The sequence below is a fragment of the Polyodon spathula genome, chromosome 11, assembly GCF_017654505.1.
Source record: "Polyodon spathula isolate WHYD16114869_AA chromosome 11, ASM1765450v1, whole genome shotgun sequence".
Lineage (NCBI taxonomy): Eukaryota > Metazoa > Chordata > Actinopteri > Acipenseriformes > Polyodontidae > Polyodon > Polyodon spathula.
The window spans coordinates 689,597-717,176 of NC_054544.1; the positions used below are offsets into that span (position 1 = coordinate 689,597).

A 27,580-nucleotide genomic window follows, 5' to 3' on the forward strand; every position below is an offset into this window, starting at 1 on the left:
CACGGTGTGGAGTGTGCAGGCTCTCATTGACTGTCACGGTGTGGAGTGTGCAGGCTCTCATTGACTGTCACGGTGTGGAGTGTGCAGGCTCTCATTGACTGTCACGGTGTGGAGTGTGCAGGCTCTCATTGACTGTCACGGTGTGGAGTGTGCAGGCTCTCATTGACTGTCACGGTGTGGAGTGTGCAGGCTCTCATTGACTGTCACGGTGTGGAGTGTGCAGGCTCTCATTGACTGTCACGGTGTGGAGTGTGCAGGCTCTCATTGACTGTCACGGTGTGGAGTGTGCAGGCTCTCATTGACTGTCACGGTGTGGAGTGTGTGAGCTCTCATTGACTGTCACGGTGTGGAGTGTGCAGGCTCTCATTGACTGTCACGGTGTGGAGTGTGCAGGCTCTCATTGACTGTCACGGTGTGGAGTGTGCAGGCTCTCATTGACTGTCACGGTGTGGAGTGTGCAGGCTCTCATTGACTGTCACGGTGTGGAGTGTGCGGGCTCTCATTGACTGTCACGGTGTGGAGTGTGCAGGCTCTCATTGACTGTCACGATGTGGAGTGTGCTGGTTCTCATTGACTGTCACGGTGTGGAGTGTGCAGGCTCTCATTGACTGTCACGGTGTGGATTGTGCAGGCTCTCATTGACTGTCACGATGTGGAGTGTGTGAGCTCTCATTGACTGTCACGGTGTGGAGTGTGCAGGCTCTCATTGACTGTCACGGTGTGGAGTGTGCGGGCTCTCATTGACTGTCACGGTGTGGAGTGTGCAGGGTCTCATTGACTGTCACGGTGTGGAGTGTGCAGGCTCTCATTGACTGTCACGATGTGGAGTGTGTGAGCTCTCATTGACTGTCATGGTGTGGAGTGTGTGAGCTCTCATGGACTGTCACGATGTGGAGTGTGCAGGCTCTCATTGACTGTCACGGTGTGGAGTGTGTGAGTGACTGTCACGGTGTGGAGTGTGTGAGCTCTCATTGACTGTCACGGTGTGGAGTGTGCAGGCTCTCATTGACTGTCATGGTGTGGAGTGTGCAGGCTCTCATTGACTGTCATGGTGTGGAGTGTGCAGGCTCTCATTGACTGTCACGGTGTGGAGTGTGTGAGCTCTCATTGACTGTCACGGTGTGGAGTGTGTGTGAGCTCTCATTGACTGTCACGGTGTGGAGTGTGTGAGCTCTCATTGACTGTCACGGTGTGGAGTGTGTGAGCTCTCATTGACTGTCACGGTGTGGAGTGTGTGAGCTCTCATTGACTGTCACGGTGTGGAGTGTGCAGGCTCTCATTGACTGTCACGGTGTGGAGTGTGTGAGCTCTCATTGACTGTCACGGTGTGGAGTGTGTGAGCTCTCATTGACTGTCACGGTGTGGAGTGTGCAGGCTCTCATTGACTGTCACGGTGTGGAGTGTGCAGGCTCTCATTGACTGTCACGGTGTGGAGTGTGCAGGCTCTCACTGACTGTCACGGTGTGGAGTGTATAAGATTGTGTAACAGGGCTGGAGGGGAGGGCAGTCCTGCCTGTGTTGCTGCAGGTGCTGCTGCTCTTGTGATCTAAGTAACATGTGTTACAGTGTGTTTCTAAGGGGGGTATAATATGCAGTGAATAATGTTCGCAGTTAGATTTAATCACTGGTCATATTTCGTTGTCGGAACAAAACAATGGTTGCTACATGTCAATGCAGTTGTGTCCTTTTATGACTGATAGTTGGCCAGTTATCCTTCAGTATGATATGTAATCATCTGGTTTTGACCACATAGAGTGGTTTGACCTATTAGCAGGATATGCAATATTACATAAGAGCGCTATTATAAAAACCCTTTTAGGCTGCTTAAACAAGCCTATAGACAGTTTTATATCTGTTGTAAGCACAACGTACCCATTAATGGTGCATTCAAACGAAGCCAGGAGCAGTAACGTATACATTCATCATCTGTGTAATATCACACTGCAACCATTGGACCCTAGTTTAAAATGTGTATAATTTGCAAGGTATTGCATTTATTTAGAAATACTGTAGACTTCACAGCAGCAAGAGTTGACTTGTTTGCTAATGTTCCAGTAGTTTCATCATCCTAACTGAATTGTAATCCCCTTGTTTTGAACACTCTGTACCCGAGTGGTAACCTGGAATGATCTGGTGCTGATTTATCCACAAAGCACTTCTCCACTGTATTTGAATTCATTATAAATGTGTGAAAGATCTGAAGGAGAAGCTGGAGCTGTTAGTTGAGTGTCCAAATTATTCAATTTTCTTATAGCTTATTCAGTTTTTTTCCTGCAGCAAGATGCTTAGGAAAATGATACCCTTTGTTGAACATTAAGCGTGTTTGTGTTAAACCCCAGAGCAGCTCCTGAAACAATGTGTTCGGTGGGGACCAGGGCTGGCCAAAGCTGGCCCTTCCACTCCTGGTCTTTGTTCCAAAACCCTGTTCTAAATTGTTTGATTGAACCAAAATTTAACCTGCATGCAAACCCTGGAGTAGTTCATTATCGAGTCTTACGTATTAAACCTGGAGTGGAATGGCCGTGCAGGACTGTGATTGGACAGCCCTGGTGTAAACCATGTACTTTAGACTTCATTTCAAATGTAGCTGTCAAACGCGTGCTGTATCCTGAATAACTGCGGTACGTAGGGTGCTTTTACACTGTCACGTCTCTGATTGATGTTTGTGTTTTCATGGTTTCCTTTTACATCCGTCCTTCCCAGGAGGTTTGAAAGTTTGTTTTTTTTGTATGGTATGAATGCTGGGCATTGGTTTCATTTTGTGTATTGTTACTACAGTGGGCCCAACAATTTTTCTTTTTACTCTGGGCTTCACTGTAACACTTGTCATGTAACTGGTGTTTGTTTAGTGCAGCCACCTCTGCATAGGGATCTTGTCTGGAGAATGGTAGGACAGTCTCTGGTGCTTGTGAATGTAGTCTTTCTTGTCTGTGCTGAAGATCCAGAGTCCAGCAGGGTGCATCAGAACCACTTTGCAGTGTGTGGGTAGGATCCCTGTCATGATCCCAGTGCATATCCCTGCATGTCACCGTGTCTCTGAGAACGCATGGAAAGGGATTGCTCACGTCCCTCCAGTCCAGGTAGTAAGGCTCCCTGAGGAGCTGTATTAACCCCTGGGGTGTTGCCCTTCCTTTCCTTACAGCTTCCAGGCGTCACTCCAGGTCCACCAGTGCTCTCTCCACTGCCGAGTCTATCGGACAGCCAGGTGAACCCGTGCTAGCCACTCGCATGTCTTTCAGTGTCACACACTATTTATTTTTAAGTTCACTTATTTTTCCATTCCTTCTTTTGTTGTGTTTTATTTATTTTTTTTACAATTTGTTTAATTTTTTAGCTTCGGAGAAGGACATTGCATCCTCTTCAGGAGTGTTTCTCTTTGTAGTTTGTGTTTCTCATTGGTTTTGGTAGCAGTACATACTGTGTGCTGGTTTTGTAATTTTACACCATGTGTTTCTTCTTCTTTATTATGTATCTCCTAACCATTCCATGCTTCCTTTTTATGTTTCTCACAAGTCCTTTCCAATGTGACTCCTCAGCTTGGTTTACTTTCTAGAGGACATTTTCTTCTGTGTTTCCATTTGTATCAAGCTATTGCAACTTGATCATAGAAACACAGTCTCTCAGAGTGTCCTTTGGACTTGTATATTCTTGGTTCAATGTCTGGTATACAATTGCAGTATTAAGAAGATTGCATTAGTGGTATTAAAACAGATGAAAGAAACAGAGGGATACTTTCTTGTCTGTTTTACATGAGTTACACCTTTTAAAGTGCTTAGGAGTCCCTGGATTAAAATGACTTGGTTGTTTTGGTTTTAGTTCTGTAGTATTAGTTCATTGCAGCCTGTGGTTTTGCTGTCTGATGAATGTTTTCAAGCTCTTGAGGTGTATCCAGTTGTTGAGTTGCATGCACCTCTCTCACTGATCCTGCTTCTCTTCTTTTGTAGATCGGTTTGGGCTGTCCCATCAAGCCAGGATTTCTGCTTCAGTGAACGCCATGCGGGTTCTGAGCACCAGTACAGAAGTGGAGGCTGCAGTCGCTGATGCACTGGTGCGAATCCATAACCAATCCATACATTGTCATATTCCTTGTTCTGCTAACTGGGGTAGCCATGAATATTGCATTGTTCAATGTTGCACTTTCTGTGTTAAAGTAGTGTTCACCTGCTTGGAAGAAGCTATCCTAATTCTTAAGTAACTGTTTTTGTGTTGTTTACTTTCTGTGCTTGTAAAATAATGTTCTGCTTTTCCCTCCTTATTATTCCCAATGTCTTCAGCTGTTGGGAGACTCCAGGAATCAGGTAGTTTGGATTTTATTCTTTCTTGTATGATTTTCAGCTACTGTACTAACCAGACATCCTTTACACTGAATTACACTGCGGTGCTCTGATTCAGGATTCCATACCGCAGCAGTGGAATGATGGGTATATTGAAAGTGTGCTAAATGCCATAGTGTTCAGAGCAGCATGTAACAGTGTTATCATGTGATAAAGGGCCTGCGTTTAGTAACACGGTCAGTGTGTGTGTGTGTGTTTCAGAGCTGCGTGTAGCAGTGTTCCCCACATTGTTCAGTGACACTGTCAGTGTGTGTGTGTGTGTTTCAGAGCTGCGTGTAGCAGTGTTCCCCACATTGTTCAGTGACACAGTCAGTTTGTGTGTGTGTGCGTTTCAAAGCTGCGTGTAGCAGTGTTCCCCACATTGTTCAGTGACACAGTCAGTTTGTGTGTGTGTGCGTTTCAAAGCTGCGTGTAGCAGTGTTCCCCACATTGTTCAGTGACACGGTCAGTGTGTGTGTGTTTCAGAGCTGCGTGTAGCAGTGTTCCCCACATTGTTCAGTGACACGGTCAGTGTGTGTGTGTGTTTCAGAGCTGCGTGTAGCAGTGTTCTGCACATTCTTCAGTGACACACTTTCTGTTTCAGAGGAAGCCAGTGCGGAGGAGGTTTGATCCCCCGGGCCTGTACTCCGACGACGATGCTAACAGCGACGCGTCCAGCGCCTGCTCCGAGCGCTCCTACGGTTCCAGGAATGGGGGCGTCCCTCACTACCTGCGGCAGACTGAGGACGTGGCCGAGGTCCTGAACCACTGTGCCAGCTCCAACTGGTCTGAGAGGAAGGAGGGCCTTGTGGGCCTGCAGAATCTACTGAAGAGCCAGAGGACACTGAGGTGGGTAAAGCATCCCTCAAGAGGCACTGCTGAAATGAGTGGAGCACATCCCTCGAGAGGCACTGCTGAAATGAGTGGAACACATCCCTCGAGAGGCACTGCTGAAATGAGTGGATCACATCCCTCGAGAGGCACTGCTGAAATGAGTGGAGCACATCCCTCGAGAGGCACTGCTGAAATGAGTGGAGCACACCCCATCGAGAGGCACTGCTGAAACGAGTGGAGTGGCACATCCCTCGAGAGGCACTGCTGAAAACCCTCGAGAGGAGTGGAGCACATCCCTCGAGAGGCACTGCTGAAATGAGTGGAGCACATCCCTCGAGAGGCACTGCTGAAATGAGTGGATCACATCCCTCGAGAGGCACTGCTGAAACGAGTGGAGCACATCCCTCGAGAGGAACTGCTGAAACGAGTGGAGCACAACCCTCTAGAGGCATTGCTGAAACGAGTGGAGCACATCCCTCGAGAGGCACTGCTGAAATGAGTGGAGCACATCCCTCGAGAGGCACTGCTGAAACAAGTGGAGCACAACCCTCTAGAGGCATTGCTGAAATGAGTGGAGCACATCCCTCGAGAGGCACTGCTGAATTGAGTGGAGCACATCCCTCGAGCCGTCTTTGAGCGGGGTGGACTGTATTCTTTAATTTTTTTATTTTTTTTTCAGTCGTGTTGAACTGAAAAGGCTTTGTGAAATCTTCACCAGAATGTTTGCTGATCCTCACAGCAAGGTGAGTTTACCTGCTTTTACTGTACAGTGCAAACCACCCGTTCAAGCGGCTCTTTCGGTTTGTTTGTTTTGTTGATTAAAATCATTTGTGTGTCAGTGCATGGCATGCTGTGATATTTAATTAAGGATCATCGAAATGCAAACAGTTACTATTTCTGCAAAAAGCATACTTTCCGTTAAAATCATTTGAAAGTGTTTAAATTGGCAATCTGTGCACAAGAAAATAGTTTTTATTTTATTTCCTGTAAGTCTGGGCAGAGATAGGGGATCCATGCTATTGTATTGTTGAAATCTCTTCTAAAGTCATTGATACAGCACAAAATGGTCAACACTGACCTATAGTGGGACAGCCATCACTTTGAACACGAGTGTAGAAATGGCATAGATGTTATTCACTGCTGTTAAAAACACTTGCCTGGAGAGGGCACTGTTTTGTGTTTAAGTTCCTCTACGAACACGTTCTTACTTTTTTCTTTCCATATTTAAGCACAAAATGTATTTGCTTGAGGAGATACCTTATTCATAACAAAGAGGGAGATGAAGGGACACATTAGGAATTGTATTAGGATTGATTTTATGTCTGTTTTGGCTCAGATAACAAAACTGATCAAAGTAATACACTGTGCAGTTATTCTAGAGTATGTCCTGTGCAAAGTTTTGATTTAAAAACAACAATAATAATGATAAGCGCATCTGCATGTTTTAATAATTCTGAAGAGAGTTTTACTATGTGGTGCTAACAGAGTGTTTATCTTGTTGCATGTTTTGCCTCTGGTTGGATCACAACATCAGAGAGTAAGTGTGTGTGTTTTTTTTCTAACTGGTGAAGTCAGCAGACAGCTGTATTGTAAGAGGTTTTTAAAGTGTACAGTGAAAAGAAGTACACGTGTCTTTTTAATGCATGCTCTTAAAAATTGGATATTTTAGGCTGGCGTGATTGTTATACAGTGCTTTCTTACATAATCTAAGCGATGCGTATAGCTAAGAATATAGATTTTTATATAGATTGTATGTAAACTTTTGATTTAGTGCTTCCGTTTGATTTCTGGAGTGTTTTGACAGGGTTAGGTGAAGGTTTTCCAGTTCTCCTGTATAGAAGTGCTTGTGTTCACTCTGTATACGGGTAAGGAACATGCCCTTGGCGATGCTGGCCTCTCTATGTGACGGGTGTATGTGTTGTACCTGCCAGGTATTCAGCATGTTCTTGGAGACCCTGGTTGATTTTATTACCATCCATAAAGAGGACCTGCAGGACTGGCTGTTTGTGCTGCTGACACAGTTGTTAAAGAAGATGGGTGCTGACTTGCTGGGCTCTGTGCAGGCAAAAGTGCAGAAAGCGCTGGATGTCACCAGGTCAGTTCATCTCCTTTTCTCTTTTGAAATCTTCCTCCTATTTTGACTTGCTGGCAGTGTTCACCAGCGATGCTTCTTGTTGTTTTTGTCTTCACAGGGACTCCTTCCCTTTCGATCAACAGTTTAACATTCTGATGAGGTTTATAGTTGATCAAACACAAACGCCAAACCTCAAGGTACGTATCTGGAGTGTCCCTCGGAAAAAAGCAGCAGTGTTGTATCAGTTTATTTGGCCAATGTCTCAGTGTGAACTTCCATCATTCTACTTGAAGAGGTCACACGAAGCACGTGGAAGAGCAGAGTTGCCTCTGGGAGTTTCACACGAAGCAGTGTGGAAGAGCAGAGCTGTCTCTGGGAGTTTCACACGAAGCAGCATGGAAGAGCAGAGCTGCCTCTGGGAGTTTCACACGAAGCAGTGTGGAAGAGCAGAGATGCCTCTGGGAGTTTCACACAAAGCAGCATGGAAGAGCAGAGCTGCCTCTGGGAGTTTCACACGAAGCAGTGTGGAAGAGCAGAGCTGTCTCTGGGAGTTTGACACGAAGCAGCATGGAAGAGCAGAGCTGCCTCTGGGAGTTTCACACGAAGCAGTGTGGAAGAGCAGAGCTGCCTCTGGGAGTTTCACACGAAGCAGTGTGGAAGAGCAGAGATGCCTCTGGGAGTTTGACACGAAGCAGCATGGAAGAGCAGAGCTGCCTCTGGGAGTTTCACACGAAGCAGTGTGGAAGAGCAGAGATGCCTCTGGGAGTTTGACACGAAGCAGCGTGGAAGAGCAGAGTTGCCTCTGGGAGTTTCACACGAAGCAGCGTGGAAGAGTAGAGCTGTCTCTGGGAGTTTCACACGAAGCAGCGTGGAAAAGCAGAGTTGCCTCTGGGAGTTTCACACGAAGCAGCGTGGAAGAGTAGAGTTGCCTCTGGGAGTTTCACACGAAGCAGCATGGAAGAGCAGAGCTGCCTCTGGGAGTTTCACACGAAGCAGTGTGGAAGAGCAGAGATGCCTCTGGGAGTTTCACACAAAGCCTCAGTCTCTTACTGCTGTCTTTCATGTGATCTGTGCAGGGAAGTGGTACAATTGCAGCTTTGAAATAGGATTGACATTCAGGTCATTAGTAGCCTTTAAACAGGAATGTTTCAGACCTATGAAATGGTGCTGATACATATTTGGTAAGATTTGACTTTAGGGATCCATAAGTAATTATATAGCGTTGTACTTTTCTGTCTCCTTTTTCTTTCTTTCTTTCTGATGTTTCTGTTTATTTCCCCGTGGTCCAGGTAAAGGTTGCAATCCTGAAGTATATAGAGTCTCTGGCTAGGCAGATGGACCCCACTGACTTTGTGAATTCCAGTGAGACCCGACTGGCTGTTTCTCGAATTATAACCTGGACAACAGAACCAAAGAGCTCTGACGTGAGAAAGGTAAGCTGTCTGGATTTGGTCACAATCTCCAGGTGTCTTTTAAAAACACGTAAAAGCAATCAGGAAAACAGCAATTTAGTTTTTTCCAAGAAAGGAATGGATAATCACACATATCCAGGGATGGAAGCAGGACTCCCAGTGTATAGTAAAACCTGGAATGGCTCAAACTGCTATGCAATGGGAGCCTTACTTCCATCCCTGTTTCTGCTATGTGTGTATTTCTATTTTTATGAACAGATTTGTTTAAGCTGTTGGTGGTGAATGTGGTCAGGTAGATCCTTTCTAGGAGTTCCTCTTGAGTTCAAACCCAACCCCATTCCCGCCTGCTGAAGTGTCTTCCCCACAAAGAAAGGTGTTTCATTGCGGGGCTGATTACCTGAATCAGTGCATTGGGAGGATACTCAGCACTCAGGCAAAGCCAGCACATCAGTCAACGGTTTGAAAAAGATTGCAGAGATGGTGACAAAGGGGGACCCTTTTTATAATGTTTCTGTTTCAAAAGTAAGCATTTAATTCAAGATCTGTACCCACATACAGTGCCTTAGAATAGAAATTCCTGACATACTGTTAATAGCACATGCAGTTGTGCTTCTGCTTGACTCTTATTAAAGAAGACGGGAGCTGACTTGTTGAGCTCTGTGCAGGATGGAAAAGGTTAGAACATAAAATCTGTTTGCTAGTAAATGCATTGATATAGTGTTGTTTATTCTTGTTTTTTTGTAATAATGAAATGCCCAGATCAAGCTCATGCCTGCTTTGACCTCCCCTACACCCGCTCTAATGCACTTCTCTGTTTTTATTGTATATTGCGGTACTGATACCGAGGGCAGCAGTAATTCAGTCTCAGAGTGAATGTACTCTGCAGGCTTGGCCGGTCAGGCTGTAGCTTTTTATTTTACTCCCGGTACAATTTGGCTTACGAAGCATAGCAGTGCATCCCTTCAGGCTACAGCTGTAGCTGTGTTCTAGCCTTGAGAGCATGCTGCTGCATTGTAAGCAGCTTAAAGGAGGGTTTTACATTCTTTCACTAATTACTGTACATTATGTATAGTTCTGATGACCCTTCCCAAGCCCCGTCTCAAGCCCACCTGCAGCATGTGAATATCATGCTTTGGATTGAGCTGCTCATTGATATGGGGTTTTAGTTTAGCTTTATTGTTTCAGGGATTCATTGTTTCAGATTGATTTCAGGGGTTTGATACAAATTGGGTTAAACTGTAATCATGGTATATTCTTATACATGATATCTTGATTGCAGTGAAATGCTTTGCACATTTCTTTATATGTCCTTCATAATGACTTCTGCTATGTGCAGTAATAATCCCTGACCTTTCCTGATAATTTATTAACAAGGAAAAGTGATGAATGACCTTCCTATCCTACCAAATCCCTTTAGAATGGGTTTTCTTTTGTATTGTATTATTGGGCTTCGCCCGCAACACACATTAACATTGGCTCTCATGGTGAAGTGAAGAGCGTTTGCCTTCCAGTAACTTCATGAGAAAATGTCCTGCATTACCACAAGCCTTGCCGAACTGTGCAGGCTGAACCTTCAAACACTGCATTTTCTTGTTTCCTGAGAAGCGCGGTTGCAAAGACCTTTATCAACCCCCAGCCATAAAACTGAGTGCTGGTAAACAGTACCGCTCCTTCTCAAAGCTTGAAAGCCAGCTGTAAAGTGTTAATGGTGGGAACTGCCTTTGTAGAAGTAATGCCTGTAATGCAGTAGTTGTTTATGTAGGTTTTTTCCTGTGTGTTTGTGTTGCTCTTGTGTTGATACCCAGATGTATAGTGGAACACGGCTGCTAATCTTGTTCCCCTGCCTGGGTGCAAGGAAGCCCAGCACTGGCTTGTGCCACAACACCAGGGGAACAGGGACTGTGTTTATACAGCAGCAGCAGCACACTGCGAGTAATGCTGTGTCTCTGTGGCACAGGCCACTGCTACACCTACTCTCCCAGCATCAGTATTGTGCTGGTATTTTAAAAGAAGGTAAACCTGTGTTTGTTGTTTTGTTTCCTAACCCTACCATTCTACCTGTTAAACCCAGACCCTTCATAACTGGGTGACTGATGCGTTGCCTAGCAGGTCCAGTACCACCCCTTCAGTGCCTGGGGAAGGAAACCTGGAAGAAAGGTGCAAGCAGGTAGACTGAAATGCAAGCAACTGCACAATATACTAATCACAATGAAACGAAACATTAAACCAACAGCGTGGCCTGTCTCAATAACCTGGCTCTGTCTGGCTGGCTTTAAATCACTATTTGTGTGTGCATCCGTCTGTCTGCTTGTCTTTTTTCAGTTTTGTTTTTTGTTTTGTTTATTTTGAGCTGGGTTGAGGGCTGCTGGTAGTGTATACAAGAATGTTTGTTACTGGGTTACAGTATGTTATTGGCAGGCCTGCTATCAGATCTCAAACCTACAGGACAGCCTCTGGCAGCAGAAGAATCTGTGCTCTGTGGAATTGTTTGTTGTTAATATCTTCGTTTAAGTTACAAGCATTGTGATCTTGCCACATGTCTCTGTGGAGGGAGGTTGTGAATGCTGAGCTAAAGTCAACAGCTCAAATGCTGTTGAAATAAAGTGTATCATCTAGAACTTGTCTTCCGAATTGTTATTATTACATTTCTCATTAAAGTTTATAAAGTGCATCATCTAGAACTTCTCTATTATTATTGTTATTACATTGCCTATTAACATTTCCATCTAGATACAGTTAGAGCATCAGATTTTCCAATCCTAAATTAATATGTTTTATAAATCTTCATGCTTCTTGTAGGGGGTAAAAAGGGGCAAAGAAGAAAGTAATGAAGAGTGACTGGATTAGTTAAACAAGGGGACATGTTAATGCATTTTTTCAGAAAAAAGATACAGGAGTAAAAAGTAGAAAGCTACAAAGGCATGTTTACTTTCTCAACTCTCATGTATATGATGATAACCCTATGATCATTTTATAATTCATGTCCTCACAGGTGTTCAGTACTGTACAGTCCCTTCAAAACGCTGTACTAAACAAATGCATAATAAATCCTGCATTAGCTGACTCTTATAAACTTGGGATTGCCTGCTTTCAAAGCACAATCAAAGTTGTGTGCTTGACTGCAGCAGTTAACCTTGCCTGTGTGTGGATCTCCAGTGTGAGAGCTTATTAACTGAAGACTGCAGCACCGCGCTACTAAAACTAAACTGAGAGCTGCGTGCTGCATTCCCTAATGTGAAAGCTTGGTGTAGCAGCAGCTGCATGCAGGCTTGGTAATCTAGTATGTGTTTAGAACCCGACCCTGTAACCGGGCAAACCCACACTATTGGACTCATCCTAAGAGAGATTCTGCAGTCGCGGAGTTACAGAAGCACTTGCTTGGTTCTGTTCTTTAAGCCTCCAGAGGTGCTTGGGTGCATCATTGCATTTGCTTTTTATTCTGCAACTGGTTCTGGAAATCCTGAAAAAACTAACTAAATAAATAACCTGTAAAATGTATGTATATGTTTGCACACATATTCCCATACATTAGGTGTGTTGCAGTTGACATTCTTTAGTATGTATACCAGACATTACAAAAAGAAAGTTTGCCCAGTTTAGGGTTGAGTCCTAATCACTGTATAGCTGTGTGTTAATAACAGGTTTAACATTAATGATTCCTTTTTAAATTCCATGGTCTAGCAAGAACGCATTATATTCCTGTCCAACATGCATCCCACTGAGGGGTCCTGAATTATAATCTGTTACATGACTTGACTAAGTCTTCCTACATGAGACCCACAATAGTATCATACAGTGCACTTAATCAGGTTATCTCTGTTAAGGTAAGAGAACAAGTGATTTTGTAATAAAAAAAAAAAAAAGAGGAGAGGGGTGGAAGTTGTCAGATTTTTATATGCCGTCCATTTTCACGTTATTTCAGAATGTAGATATTGCTCCTTTTTAAAAAAAAAAAAAAAAAAAAAAAAAAAAAAAAATTAAATTGTATGCCTCGTTTTCTTTTCTCCGACATGGTCTCTTTCTTCTCTGAAGTGATTGTCTGTGTTCCCCAGGCTGCTCTGGTCTCTCTTTTCTCTGAAGTGATTGTCTGTGTTCCCAGGCTGCTCTGGTCTCTCTCTTTTCTCTGAAGTGATTGTCTGTGTTCCCAGGCTGCCCTGGTCTCTGTTTTCTGAAGTGATTGTCTGTGTTCCCAGGCTGCTCTGGTCTCTCTCTTTTCTCTGAAGTGATTGTCTGTGTTCCCAGGCTGCCCTAGTGTCTCTCTTTTCTCTGAAGTGATTGTCTGTGTTCCCAGGCTGCCCTGGTCTCTCTCTTTTCTCCGAGTGATTGTCTGTGTTCCCAGGCTGCCCTGGTCTCTCTCTTTTCTCCGAGTGATTGTCTGTGTTCCCAGGCTGCCCTGGTCTCTCTCTTTTCTCTGAAGTGATTGTCTGTGTTCCCAGGCTGCCCTGTTCTCTCTCTTTTCTCCGAGTGATTGTCTGTGTTCCCAGGCTGCCCTGGTCGCTCTCGCTCTCTCTCCTCTGAAGTGATTGTCTGTGTTCCCAGGCTGCCCTGGTCTCTCCCTCCCTCTCTCCTCTCTCTCTTTCTTTCTCTTTCTTCTCTGAAGTGAATGTCTGTGTTCCCCAGGCTGCCCAGGTGGTCTTGATTTCTCTCTTTGAGTTGAACACCCCCGAATTCACCATGCTGCTGGGTGCCTTGCCAAAAACATTCCAGGACGGTGCCACCAAGCTCCTGCACAGCCACCTGAAGAACTCCAGCAACACCAGTGTGGTAAAAAACACACCTATTGGCTTTCTTTGCATAAGAGACTTTGGTTTGCTTTTTAAATTGTCTAATAATTGTACACAATTGTTATTCTAACAAATAGCATCAGCTCTTCAAATTTATCCACTTGATTGAATTGTCAGTGTATAAGAAATGTGAAAGATCTCAGATGAGGCTATCCTCATTTTTTACAGTTCAGTTTGAGTATGATAAACCCACTGCTTACAACCAATGTATTTGCCTTGCTGTAACCCACAACCCCCAGCCATGGCTTCTGATGGATTCTCTTCCCCTCTCCAGGGCTCTCCAAGCAACACGATTGGACGAACCCCCTCACGACACTCCAGCAGCAGAACCAGTCCCCTCACCTCGCCAACCAACTGTTCCCATGGAGGACTGTCACCAAGGTAACGCTGTGCGTCCCAGCACACCCATGGTGACAAGCTGGAGTGTCTGAAATGGGAAATTAGGTCAAATCAGTTTCATGCACAATTATAGCCAGTGGCTTAATAAAATCGCACCCACGTCATACTGACCCAATTCCTAAAAAGAACAAATGCCCCTTTTATTACTGTAGTGTGAATACTTGGGTATAGCAGTTGATACAGTAAATGTAGGACATTATAGAAGTGTATAGAAACGAAACAAGACAGGCAAAAAGATTTCCCTATAAATCCTTGACTAATTTCCCATTGCAGCATGTTTTTTTTTCATTCTGCTGTCTTTAGTTCAATGCTATTACCAAAGTGGAGTGCTCTGTTATTAAAGTGTGACTCTATACAGTACGGATGGGGTGGTCTTGTTGCTACAGTGTAGCGTGTCAGCGTGGCACTTCATTGATCACTGATTACGGGTTTTGTCTGTTTAGTTTTTGGAATGAAGCGGGACTATTAATGTGACTTGGTATGAATGACTATACAGTAAGCCCCTATGGAAAGCACAAACTCCATTGGCTATATATAATAGGCCTTTTTTAAGTGCGTTGATCCTAAGTAAGCAATTCCAAACCATGCAAGTCTTTTAAAAAGGTAAACACAGAGTACGGTTTCTGTTAGTAAAGCTCTCCTGTGTGCTGGGATTGATAGTAGACTGTTCTGATTGTGACACCGTGCCTAGCTGACTGAACTCTGTAACCCAACATATTCCTTTGATCATCTCCTTTTTAATTTTTTTTAAGAATCAAATATCCAAAAAAAGTCTGTTTATTTTATCGGACTAAAAAAAGAGCATTCCCATTTTGTTTCCATGCTTTAATTCTTTACAGTTTTCTCTAATAATTGCATGCCCCTAACAAGCCAATGGAACTATAGTTTTCTTTTTTCTCTTTCTCTTTCTCTTTTTCTCTGTTTTTGTTGACCCTCCCTTCCTTCCCTTCCTCCTGACTGTTGTGTGGCTGCAGTCGCTTGTGGGGTTGGAGTGCTGACGGGCTGTCCAAGCACCCCCCTCCCCCCTCTCAGCCTCACTCCATCCTTGCTCCACCCCCTCACAGGGCCTTCAGACGCTCTTACTCTCCCAGGTAACCAGCAAGCACCAGCCGGGGTGCCACGGTATTTACAGGGAAGGAAGAGAACCCGCATGCCCTATACCACCACCCCCCACCCCCCCACGTTTGACACTAATTTATATGTATGACATGTGTTTTGACTGTTAAAGTTTGCCCCGTAACTTGACATGTAGCATTGACTGTGCCAGACAACCGTTCGAAGCCACAGCTGCGAATATGTATATATGTATGTATGTGTGTGTGTGCGTACTTTTTAAATCGTCCTTTTTTATCTGGTATAGTGAGGTATCCATACCAGGTTAGCGTTACCTCTTCAGTGGCGAGAAAGACGTTGTTTGCATTCTGGAATATCCGGTTACTTCTCAAACTGACTTTGCAGTTTATGGCTGGACAACGTGGAGAACTGCTGGGACTGTTTTAAGAAACCATGCAGGGCACGGCAGAAGAGATGATGCCAGCGTACCTAGATGAATGCATGTGCAGAGAAAGGTACGGCAGGAATTGTCGAGATGCCTTTGTAAATATTCTGGATCAGATCACACAGCTGCGCAGAGGTGGGACCGGGGGCAGCGGCAACAAACCAGCCATTTAACCACCAAAAGGTCTTTCAGGAGAGATCCAAGTCTTTAAAAAGAGCTGAAAGTTTAAGATTTTTTTTTTTAAACAATTTTTTCGGGAAATACTGTAGTTCACGGAGAAGGAGCAAAGAGTTATCGGAATGGCAGGTTTTGAATTGATTTGAATACTTTTGCTTTTTTTCAATACTTGTAATTTAATCCTTGTTGTCCGATTCAGACTCATTCAATATCTCATGTACACTTCAGTTTCTCAAAGGTCAGCATTTGCATCAGTGTCATCAGTCATGTTTATTGTGATAAATGAAATACCAATCATATATATATATATAAGGAGAACCCACACCCTGGAGCAAAATGAAGCACATTTAATTATGGGTATTGTTATTGATCTGCAGCAATACTTTTAAAAATTGGATACATAACACATATTGCAGAGCTAGTGATCAAAACTGCTTATAGGAACATAATATTATGAAACCCCAGTGAAACATCGTCACAAGTACAATACTGCAGTGAATATCTCATCATATTGAAACCCCAGTGAAACATCGTCACCAGTACAATACTGCAGTGAATATCTCATCATATTGAAACCCCAGTGATGTATCCTCACCAGTACAATACTGCAGTGAATATCTCATCATATTGAAACCCCAGTGATACATCGTCACCAGTACAATACTGCAGTGACTATCTCATCATATTGAAACCCCAGTGATACATCGTCACCAGTACAATACTGCAGTGAATATCTCATCATATTGAAACCCCAGTGATACATCGTCACCAGTACAATACTGCAGTGAATATCTCATCATATTGAAACCCCAGTGATACATCGTCACCAGTACAATACTGCAGTGACTATCTCATCATATTGAAACCCCAGTGATGTATTCTCACCAGTACAATACTGCAGTGAATATCTCATCATATTGAAACCCCAGTGATACATCGTCACCAGTACAATACTGCAGTGAATATCTCATCATATTGAAACCCCAGTGATACATCGTCACCAGTACAATACTGCAGTGAATATCTCATCATATTGAAACCCCAGTGATACATCGTCACCAGTACAATACTGCAGTGAATATCTCATCATATTGAAACCCCAGTGATACATCGTCACCAGTACAATACTGCAGTGAATATCTCATCATATTGAAACCCCAGTGATACATCGTCACCAGTACAATACTGCAGTGAATATCTCATCATATTGAAACCCCAGTGATACATCAGTCACCAGTACAATACTGCAGTGAATATCTCATCATATTGAAACCATATGGGAGATATTGAAATTGGAGAAGGAATCTATGAAAAAGACCTAGCAGTTTTTGTTGACTCAGAAATGTCTTCATCTAGAAATGTGGGGAAGCTATGAAAAAAGGCTAACAAGATGCTCGGATACATTGTGAAAAGTGTTGAATTTAAATCAAGGGAAGTAATGTTAAAACTGTACAATGCAGTAGTAAGACCTCATCTTGAATATTGTGTTCAGTTCTGGTCAGTGCTATAAAAAAAGATATTGCTGCTCTAGAAAGAGTGCAAAGAAGAGCGACCAGAATTATTCCGGGCTTAAAAGGCATGTCATATGCAGACAGGCTAAAAGAATTGAATCTATTCAGTCTTGAACAAAGAAGACTACATGGCGACCTAATTCAAGCATTCAAAATTCTAAAAGGTATTGACAGTGTCGACCCAAGGGACTTTTTCAGCCTGAAAAAAGAAACAAGGACCAGGGGTCACAAATGGAGTTTAGAAAAAGGGGCATTCAGAACAGAAAATAGGAGACACTTTTTTACACAGAGAATTGTGAGGGTCTGGAATCAACTCCCCAGTAATGTTGTTGAAGCTGACACCCTGGGATCCTTCAAGAAGCTGCTTGATGAGATTTTGGGATCAATAAGCTACTAACAACCAAACAAGCAAGATGGGCCAGAATGGCATCCTCACCAGTAAACTTACTGCAGTGAATATCTCATCATATTGAAACCCCAGTGATACATCGTCACCAGTACAATACTGCAGTGAATATCTCATCATATGTTTGTTTCATTTTGCATGGGATTTTTTTTTTTTTTTTGTCCTGCTTTTCTTATTTTAGTATTGTATTTGTTTGCACAGCCCTTCTTATTCTTCTCATGCTGTTTAAGTAGGGGGTTCCCTGAGCCCTCCCCTCGGGAACAGCTTATTTGAGTTTCGTTTGGTCAAACTTTCAATCTGCCGGACACCTGATTTCTATTAAATGTATGTTGCAATCGATCAGTTTCAATAGATTTCTTTGCAATCAATGGCCTGCTTTACATTTCATAAACAAAACAATCCAACACTAAAATAACTTGTTCTCTGTAACATGAAGAAAAAAAATGTCAAAAGCTTTAGCAATGTCACCTATTCTGTAATTGCAATAGTAATTGTCAATTTGATTTTATTTAAGAAATGTAAAGATTCTTGTGAAGTATTATTTTTCCTTTGAAGTTCTGGTGCACAGGAAATGCTCGGGAACAGCCCTGTCTCCTAGCGCTTCAGACATGCAAGGTTACAGACCGTTTCAAAGACATGCCCTGTGACAGCCCTGTCTCCTAGCGCTTCAGACATGTAGGTTACAGACCGTTTCAAAGACATGCCCTGTGACAGCCCTGTCTCCTAGCGCTTCAGACATGCAGGTTACAGACCGTTTCAAAGACATGCCCTGTGACAGCCCTGTCTCCTAGCGCTTCAGACATGCAGGTTACAGACTGTTTCAAAGACATGCCCTGTGACAGCCCTGTCTCCTAGCGCTTCAGACATGCTGGTTACAGACCGTTTCAAAGACATGCCCTGTGACAGCCCTGTCTCCTAGCGCTTCAGACATGCAGGTTACAGACTGTTTCAAAGACATGCTCTGTGACAGCCCTGTCTCCTAGCGCTTCAGACATTCAGGTTACAGACCGTTTCAAAGACATGCCCTGTGACAGCCCTGTCTCCTAGCGCTTCAGACATGCAGGTTACAGACAGTTTCAAAGACATGCCCTGTGACAGCCCTGTCTCCTAGCGCTTCAGACATTCAGGTTACAGACAGTTTCAAAGACATGCCCTGTGACAGCCCTGTCTCCTAGCGCTTCAGACATGCAGGTTACAGACAGTTTCAAAGACATGCCCTGTGACAGCCCTGTCTCCTAGCGCTTCAGACATTCAGGTTACAGACCGTTTCAAAGACATGCCCTGTGACAGCCCTGTCTCCTAGCGCTTCAGACATTCAGGTTACAGACCGTTTCAAAGACATGCCCTGTGACAGCCCTGTCTCCTAGCGCTTCAGACATGCAGGTTACAGACGGTTTCAAAGACATGCCCTGTGACAGCCCTGTCTCCTAGCGCTTCAGACATGCAGATTACAGGCATTTTCAAAGATATGCCCTGTGTTTTGCTCTTGCAGCATGCTGGATTATGACACTGAGAACATGAACTCGGATGAGATCTACAGCTCGCTGCGTGGTGTGACGGAAGCCATCCAGAGCTACAGCTACCGGAGCCAGGAGGATCTGCACGAGCCAATCAAACGAGAGGGAAAGAAGGATGATGGAGTAAGTGCTGTCCCAGAGATTTGAGCCCTGTGAGGCCCGTGTTTGTATCCCATGGGATAGACAATGCTTAGCCACCCCACTACATTTATTATAAAATCCAGCCTGCAGGACATTGTGTCGCCGGACAGGAAAAGAAATAACGTGTTTGTACAAGAAACGGAATCTAGCTACATAAATAAAGTAGCTTTTCTCATTTCAGACATGCCTGGGCATTCCAGTGAACTTGTGAGCCAGGTTTGTCTTGATGAATTAAATGCAGTATTCATGAAACTTCTACTGGGAGTCCTTTGTGAATCCCAGCCATGTCACGTTGAGATCTTGGACAACGAATGAAATTGTTACGTCCTTCGCACAATGAAAATACACTGTGACCATTCAGTTGATAGTCTATTGGCCATTAAGTTATAGGAAGGGTGTAGTAATGTTATAATGTAGTGATATTGGATTTACTGAATTATGTCTATGTTCTCTATTTGTTAAGCAAAATTTCCACAACCAAACTAAAACTTTTCCATCGGGATTGAAAACGCATACCTTTGGGCTTGTGTAATAGAGTAATAAAGGCATTAAATTGTTCAAATTAAAGGTCAGGTCATTGAAAAAATCCAAGGTAAGGTTTTACCTTTTGTATCCCACTCTTAATCACCTGTAGCCTGCAGGGACTCATTTTATTGTACAGTTAACCATGCATCTATAATATGCACTGGACTAAAAGAAACCTGTACTTGGTAACACTCTGGGGCATTCTCAAAAGTAACCTCTTGATTAGCATTTCAATTTTTTTATTTCAAGTTAGTCAGCTTGCATTCCAGCCTGTTAAGGAAAGAGCTTTTAATTAAAATAAATGGCTTCATTTAAAAGAAGAGCTGTATTTTTAATGTATAAGAGAAAAACTGGATTTCTTGAGTTGAACGAACAGGATTTGGAGAGACCAGATATTCTCTGTTCTGTTTGCAGGTGTGCAGAGAGGGTGGGATGGTGTCTCTAGTGATCAGATGTTCTCTGTTCTGTTTGCAGGTGTGAAGAGAGGGTGGGATGGCATCTCCAGTGTTCTCTGTTCTGTTTGCAGGTGTGCAGAGAGGGTGGGATGGTGTCTCCAGTGTTCTCTGTTCTGTTTGCAGGTGTGCAGAGAGGGTGGGATGGCATCTCTAGTGTTCTCTGTTCTGTTTGCAGGTGTGCTGAGAGGGTGGGATGGTGTCTCCAGTGACCAGATGTTCTCTGTTCTGTTTGCAGGTGTGCAGAGAGGGTAGGATGGTGTCTCCAGTGATCAAATGTTCTCTGTTCTGTTTGCAGCTGTGCAGAGAGGGTGGGATGGCGTCTCCAGTTACAGACCTTCGTGTCGGTGTTGATGTGGTGGAAGGAGGGAGAACAGCTCTCGATAACAAAACCTCTTTACTCAACACGCCTCCCCCGCGCTCCTTCTCGGGGCCACGGAGTCGCGAATACAACCCTTACAACTACGCAGACACAATCAGCACCTATGACAAGGGCGCTCTCAATGAGGCTGTGTTCGATGATGATCTGGAGCAGGGTATGTACTGGCACACCTTCGCTTCACACTGTCCAGTGCCCTTCATAACCTCTCAACAACCCCAGTCACCCAGTCACACTCTGGGGTTTTTAACTTTTGTTCCATAGAGTTGTTTCATCTCTTTCTGTTTTTTTTTTCTATTGGCAGCTAGTATAAAAACATGGAAATAATGTTGTGCAGAGTAATTTTAAGATAGCAAGGAGGGATGTGTCCATCTTAAGAGAATGACATTTAAAACAAAAACAGTAATAACACTATTGTATAAGAGAGGATAAATGTTGAATTCATTTTCTGAACAAAATGCTTCCTGCACCATCAACGCGACAGAGCACTGGGTTGCTTTTTGTAAAAGGCTTGTTTTTAAAAAGCCTGTATTCTAAAGACGCCAGTCGGATCATATTTCTGGATCTTGGCTCAAAGTAGGAAAGGGCACTGTGTTGTACCTGCATACAAATCCTCCTTAATGCAAACTGTAAAACTGTCCCTGTGCTGTTTGCAAAACACCCGAATGCTATAATTAAAGTGAAGTTTGCAGTTCAAACCCCTCTGCCATCGCTGAGTGAGATCTGATAAGTGCTGTGCATCAATGTTTACCTGAAAACGGGTGTATATTCAAATGCAGTGTTGATGATTCGAAACCCCAAACCCAGCCTGGCTAGCACCAGTTAGGTAGGGGAAGCCTCACTTTTTGTTTTGTTTTTGTTAAGATCTCCATAATTTCAGGAAATGATTTTGAAATATATGCTGGTATTTTTTGTTAACATTGGCTACACTGCAGCACAGAAAAGAGGATTCAGCATTCCCACTGGTACATATTCTGACATGATTAGAGAATTCAGCATTCCCACTGGCACATATTGTCACATGGTTAGAGGATTCAGCGTGCTCATTGGTACGTATTCTCACATGGTTAGAGGATTCAGCATGCTCATTGGTACATATTCTTACATGGTTAGAGGATTCAGCGTGCTCATTGGTACATATTCTCACCTCTTAGTTAGAGGGTTCAACATGCCCACTGGTACATATTCTCACATGGTTAGAGGATTCATCATGCCCATTGGTACATATTCTCACATGGTTAGAGGATAGAACATAAGAACATAAGAAAGTTTACAAACGAGAGGAGGCCATTCGGCCCATCTTGCTCGTTTGGTTCTTAGTAGCTTATTGATCCCAGAATCTCATCAAGCAGCTTCTTGAAGGATCCCAGGGTGTCGACTTCAACAACATTACTGGGGAGTTGATTCCAGACCCTCACAATTCTCTGTGTAAAAAAGTGCCTCTTATTTTCTGTTCTGAATGCCCCTTTGTCTAATCTCCATTTGTGACCCCTGGTCCTTGTTTCTTTTTTCAGGCTGAAAAAGTCCCTTGGGTCGACACTGTCAGTTCCTTTTAGAATTTTGAATGCTTGAATTAGGTCGTCACGTAATCTTCTTTGTTCAAGACTGAACAGATTCAATTCTTTTAGCCTGTCTGCATATGACATGTCTTTTAAGCCCGGAATAATTCTGGTCGCTCTTCTTTGCACTCTTTCTAGAGCAGCAATATCTTTTTTATAGCGAGGTGACCAGAACTGCACACAATATTCAAGATGAGGTCTTACTAGTGCATTGTACAGTTTTAACATTACTTCCCTTGATTTAAATTCAACACTTTTCACAATGTACTCGAGCATCTTGTTAGCCTTTTTTATAGCTTCCCCACATTGATAGATGAAGACGTTTCTGAGTCAACAAAAACTCCTAGGTCTTTTTCATAGATTCCTTCTCCAATTTCAGTATCTCCCATATGATATTTATAATGTACATTTTTATTTCCTGCGTGCAGTACCTTACACTTTTCTCTATTAAATGTCATTTGCCATGTGTCTGCCCAGTTCTGAATCTTGTCTAGATCATTTTGAATGACCTTTGCTGCTGCAACAGTGTTTGCCACTCCTCCTACTTTTGTGTCATCTGCAAATTTAACAAGTTTGCTTACTATACCAGAATCTAAATCATTAATGTAGATTAGGAATAGCAGAGGACCTAATACTGATCCCTGTGATACACCACTGGTTACCACACTCCATTCTGAGGTTTTTCCTCTAATCAGTACTTTCTGTTTTCTACATGTTAACCACTCCCTAATCCATGTACATGTGTTTTCTTGAATCCCAACTGCGTTCAGTTTGAGAATTAATCTTTTGTGCGGGACTTTGTCAAAAGCTTTCTGGAAATCTAAATAAACCATGTCATATGCTTTGCAATTATCCATTATCGATGTTGCATCCTCAAAAAAATCAAGCAAGTTAGTTAGACACGATCTCCCTTTCCTAAAACCATGTTGACTGTCTCCCAGAACCTTGTTACTATATAGGTAATTTTCCATTTTGGATCTTATTATAGTTTCCATAAGTTTGCATATAATAGAAGTCAGGCTTACTGGTCTGTAGTTACCTGGTTCAGTTTTGTTTCCCTTTTTGTGGATTGGTATTACGTTTGCAATTTTCCAGTCTGTCGGTACCACCCCTGTGTCAAGAGACTGCTGCATGATCTTGGTTAGCGGTTTGTAAATTACTTCTTTCATTTCTTTGAGTACTACTGGGAGGATCTCATCCGGCCCAGGGGATTTGTTTATTTTATGAGCTCCTAGTCCCTTTAACACTTCTGCCTCAGTTATGATAGTTATATGTACCAATGGGCAAAGTTAAACATGCCCATTGGTACATATTCTCACGTGGTTAGAGGATTCAACATGTCCATTGGTACATATTCTCACATGGTTAGAGGGTTCAACATGCCCATTGGTACATATTCTCACATGGTTAGAGGGTTCAACATGTCCATTGGTACATATTCTCACATGGTTAGAGGGTTCAACATGCCCATTGGTACACATTCTCACCTCTTAGTTAGAGGGTTCAACATGCCCATTGGTACACATTCTCACATGGTTAGAGGGTTCAACATGCCCATTGGTACATATTCTCACATGGTTAGAGGATTCAGCGTGCTCATTGGTACATATTCTCACCTCAGTTAAAGGATAGACATGTATAGACGTGTTGATTATCAATGATTTGTTTCTTTGTAATGTTTTCACTGCTTACCAATGTGCCGCAGTGTGCCGTTCTTCTGTTAACCCTGAGTGTTCCTGTCCTCTCCAGGCCGTCGCCAGGACTGCCTTGAAAACAAGATGCTGCATCCCAAGGGTTTTACACCTGGTAAAGTCATTTTAAATGCACAATAAGTCACGAATCGTTAAGTTGCAAACCCAAAGTGATCATCTTGTATGTATTTGGTGGCGTGTGTGTGTGTGTGTGTATTGTTGTTGTTGTTGTTGTTGTTGATGTTGTTGTTGTTATTAGTATATTTTTTTGAATTAAAGAAAGCTGTATTGAGTTTCCACAGGTCATGATGCACTTACCCTTGATGATGATGTAGTTGTTGTGCTGTTTTTACCCCCAGGTTGATAGTTGGGTTATTCAGTTCACTTTAAAATGTGTGTTATTGTGTCACTGGAAAGAATGAAAGCACAATGGTGGAGTCACCTGATACAAGTAATACTATTACAAACAGTAGGACATGGCAGCAGTGACAGACCTGATCTTTTTACACAGTGTTGGTTAAAAGCAATGCAATAAATAAATACCAAAGATTGCCCATTAGAGTGACGACTGAGCCATAGAAACATTTATTCAGAACTCGTAAGGGAGGGTGCCTATTGTTTTAACGTGTAAGAGCCGGAATGAGGGAGCGGCCTAAGGATTTCATCAGTGAGACTTGATCTTACACGACTGTAAGAAAGCAGTTGTATTGTATATGTTACGGGAAAACTCTGAATCTGGTCAATTTTAAGTTTTACCAGTAACTGTCAACATTTACCAAGTCTGAAATTACGAAGAAATAAATTGCTCTTCAGACATTTACCCATGTGCTGTTATGATTCACCGAAGCGTATTGGTAAATGCAAATATATCATCGAAGAATGATTTTATTCCTGCAAATAAATTGTCCATTAACAAAATAATCATTAATGTCAAACACTGTTTATTTCTGCATACACATATTCATGCCCAATTGAACAATTCGAACTCGTCACAATGGTGTTGAAGGCTATTGTACTCGAAATACGTAGTCGTTTGATGAAAAATAAATTCTGTTAAATGCAGATTAATTCATTTAGGACCTTGATTTTTTCAACAGATAATCACACCTTGGTTTTGACACAAAATGCCACAAGACAGGCACTGAATAGATATCTTTACTTACCGCAGCATGCAGTCTCTTGTGGCTCTTGGTGTTGCACAGGAGTCTTGGAGTCTTGCAATGCACAAAGCGAGACATTCGGTCACGAGCCAAAGACACGTGGTTACTCTTGAGATTTACTTGGAAATGTCCGAAATAAAGCATTGTCATGTTCATTTATTTCTGACGTTTACTGTTTTGTTTGGTAAAGGTTGACATTTACCAGTAAATCTTAACATGTATTCAAATACAAAATGTAAAAATGTATTATAGCAACGTTTGTGTATAATGTAATGAACTAATACGTTTACTTTCTGTTTTAAACATTTAGAAAAAAACGAAATAAAAGTGAGTTATTAAATGGGGGTGGGGGGGTCCTCAAATGGCGAAATTGTAAATTAAAAAAAATAAAATGCAAATAAATCAGTCGAGGAGAAGCTCAATAACAGTCACTGTGGTTTATGGGTAAAGTGAGATTGATACAGTGCACGCTGTTCTCCTCTTGTGTGGGCTGTGTTTTGTATTGCATGTTGGGATGATTTTGGGCACCTCTGCCAGTCCTAGATAACAAGCAGGTGTGTTTTTGTATACAAATGGACGTTTTTTAAATAATTGTCAATCAATCAATCAGTCTTTATTTTTGTATACACTTTTTAATGGGGGTCGCCACAAAGCGCCTTACATGATAAAAAACACATACAAATCTATATAATCATCAAATAAAACACACATAGAAATATATATATATAATCAGCAATAAAACACTTAGAAATATATATATATATATATATACACACACACACACACACACATACACAGTACTGTGCAAAAGTTTTAGGCAGGTGTGAAAAAATGCTGTAAAGTAAGAATGCTTTCAAAATAGATTATATTTATCAATTAACTGAATGCAAACTGAGTGAACAGAAAAAAAATCTACATCAAATCCATATTTGTTGTGACCACCCTTTGCCTTCAAAACAGCATCAATTCTTCTAGGTACACTTGCACAAAGTCAGGGATTTTGTAGGCATATAGGCAGGTGTATGATTAAACAGTTATACCAAACAGGTGCTAATGATCATCAATTCAATATGTAGGTTGAAACACAATCATTAACTGAAACAGAAACAGCTGTGTAGGAGGAATAAAACTGGGTGAGGAACAGCCAAACTCAGCTAACAAGGTAAGGTTGCTGAAGACAGTTTAATGTCAAAAGTCATACACCATGGCAAGACTGAGCACAGCAACAAGACACAAGGTAGTTATACTGCATCAGCAAGGTCTCTCCCAGGCAGACAGCAGTTTCCAGATGTGCTATCCAAGCTCTTTTGAAGAAGCACAAAGAAACGGACAACGTTGAGGACCGTAGACGCAGTGGTCGGCCAAGGAAACTTACTGCTGCAGATGAAAGACACATCATGCTTACTTCCCTTCGCAATCGGAAGATGTCCAGCAATGCCATCAGCACAGAATTGGCAGAAAACAGTGGGACCCTGGTACACCCATCTACTGTCCAGAGAGGTCTGGTCAGAAGTGGCCTTCATGGAAGAGATGCGGCCAGAAAGCCATACCTCTGACGTGGAAACAAGGCCAAGCAACTCAACTATGCACGAAAACACAGGAACTGGGGTGCAGAAAAATGGCAGCAGGTGCTCTGGACTGATGAGTCAAAATTTGAAATATTTGGCTGTAGCAGAAGGCAGTTTGTTCGCCGAAGGGCTGGAGAGCGGTACACAAATGAGTGTCTGCAGGCAACAGTGAAGCATGGTGGAGGTTCCTTGCAAGTTTGGGGCTGCATTTCTGCAAATGGAGTTGGGGATTTGGTCAGAATTAATGGTCTCCTCAGTGCTGAGAAGTACAGGCAGATACTTATCCATCATGCAATACCATCAGGGAGGCATCTGATTGGCCCCAAATGTATTCTGCAGCATGACAACAACCCCAAACATACAGCGAAAGTCATTAAGAACTATCTTCAGCGTAAAGAAGAACAAGGAGTCCTGGAAGTGATGGTATGGCCCCCACAGAGCCCTGATCTCAACATCATCGAGTCTGTCTGGGATTACATGAAGAGAGAGAATCAACTGAGGCTGCCTAAATCCACAGAAGAACTGTGGTTAGTTCTCCAAGATGTTTGGGCCAACCTACCTGCTGAGTTCCTTCAAAAACTGTGTGCAAGTGTACCTAGAAGAATTGATGCTGTTTTGAAGGCAAAGGGTGGTCACACCAAATATTGATTTGATGTAGATTTTTCTTCTGTTCACTCACCTTGCATTTAGTTAACTGATAAATATAATCTATTAACATGTCTATTTTTGAAAGCATTCTTACTTTACAGCATTTTTTCACACCTGCCTAAAACTTTTGCACAGTACTGTGTGTGTGTGTATATATATATATATATATATATATATATATATATATATATATATATATATATATATAATATATATATATAATCAATAATAAGACACAGAAATATATATAATCAGTACTAAAACACATACAAAAATATATATAATCAGTACTAAAACACATACAAAATAAATAAAATAAAATAAGACTGCAGAAGCGAGAGAATATCACTTTAAAAACTTGCGTAAGCCAAGCTATACAAGTGTGTTTTTAAACAAGATTTAAAAGCATCGGCAGGAGGAGCTTCCTTTATAGTACTAGGCAAGTCGTTCCATAATTTCAGTGCAATGCAGCTGAAGCATTTAGAGCCTTATAGGTTAATAATAGCACCTTTAAAATCTATCCTAAATCGAA

The 27,580-nt window shown here is 42.5% G+C and overlaps 1 protein-coding gene across 26 annotated transcripts in view; it reads left to right on the forward strand.

The window, feature by feature from the left end:
• The window catches only part of LOC121323149 (CLIP-associating protein 1-like), a 98,143-nt gene that overhangs the window by 65,229 nt on the left and 5,334 nt on the right, over positions 1-27,580 (forward strand). For 12 of the 26 annotated variants that reach the window (XM_041263982.1, XM_041263985.1, XM_041263981.1 and 9 more), the window contains 16 exons: positions 3,143-3,205; positions 3,945-4,048; positions 4,275-4,298; positions 4,918-5,162; positions 5,827-5,890; positions 6,607-6,609; positions 7,079-7,242; positions 7,340-7,418; positions 8,511-8,654; positions 10,705-10,800; positions 13,254-13,397; positions 13,692-13,798; positions 14,791-14,907; positions 18,901-19,048; positions 20,342-20,579; positions 23,731-23,787. In XM_041263982.1, the coding sequence (XP_041119916.1) occupies positions 3,143-3,205; positions 3,945-4,048; positions 4,275-4,298; positions 4,918-5,162; positions 5,827-5,890; positions 6,607-6,609; positions 7,079-7,242; positions 7,340-7,418; positions 8,511-8,654; positions 10,705-10,800; positions 13,254-13,397; positions 13,692-13,798; positions 14,791-14,907; positions 18,901-19,048; positions 20,342-20,579; positions 23,731-23,787 (1,797 nt within the window). The remainder of the gene's footprint in view (positions 1-3,142; positions 3,206-3,944; positions 4,049-4,274; positions 4,299-4,917; positions 5,163-5,826; positions 5,891-6,606; positions 6,610-7,078; positions 7,243-7,339; positions 7,419-8,510; positions 8,655-10,704; positions 10,801-13,253; positions 13,398-13,691; positions 13,799-14,790; positions 14,908-18,900; positions 19,049-20,341; positions 20,580-23,730; positions 23,788-27,580) is intronic. The other 14 variants (XM_041263990.1, XM_041263995.1, XM_041263996.1 and 11 more) reach the window with 8 other exon arrangements.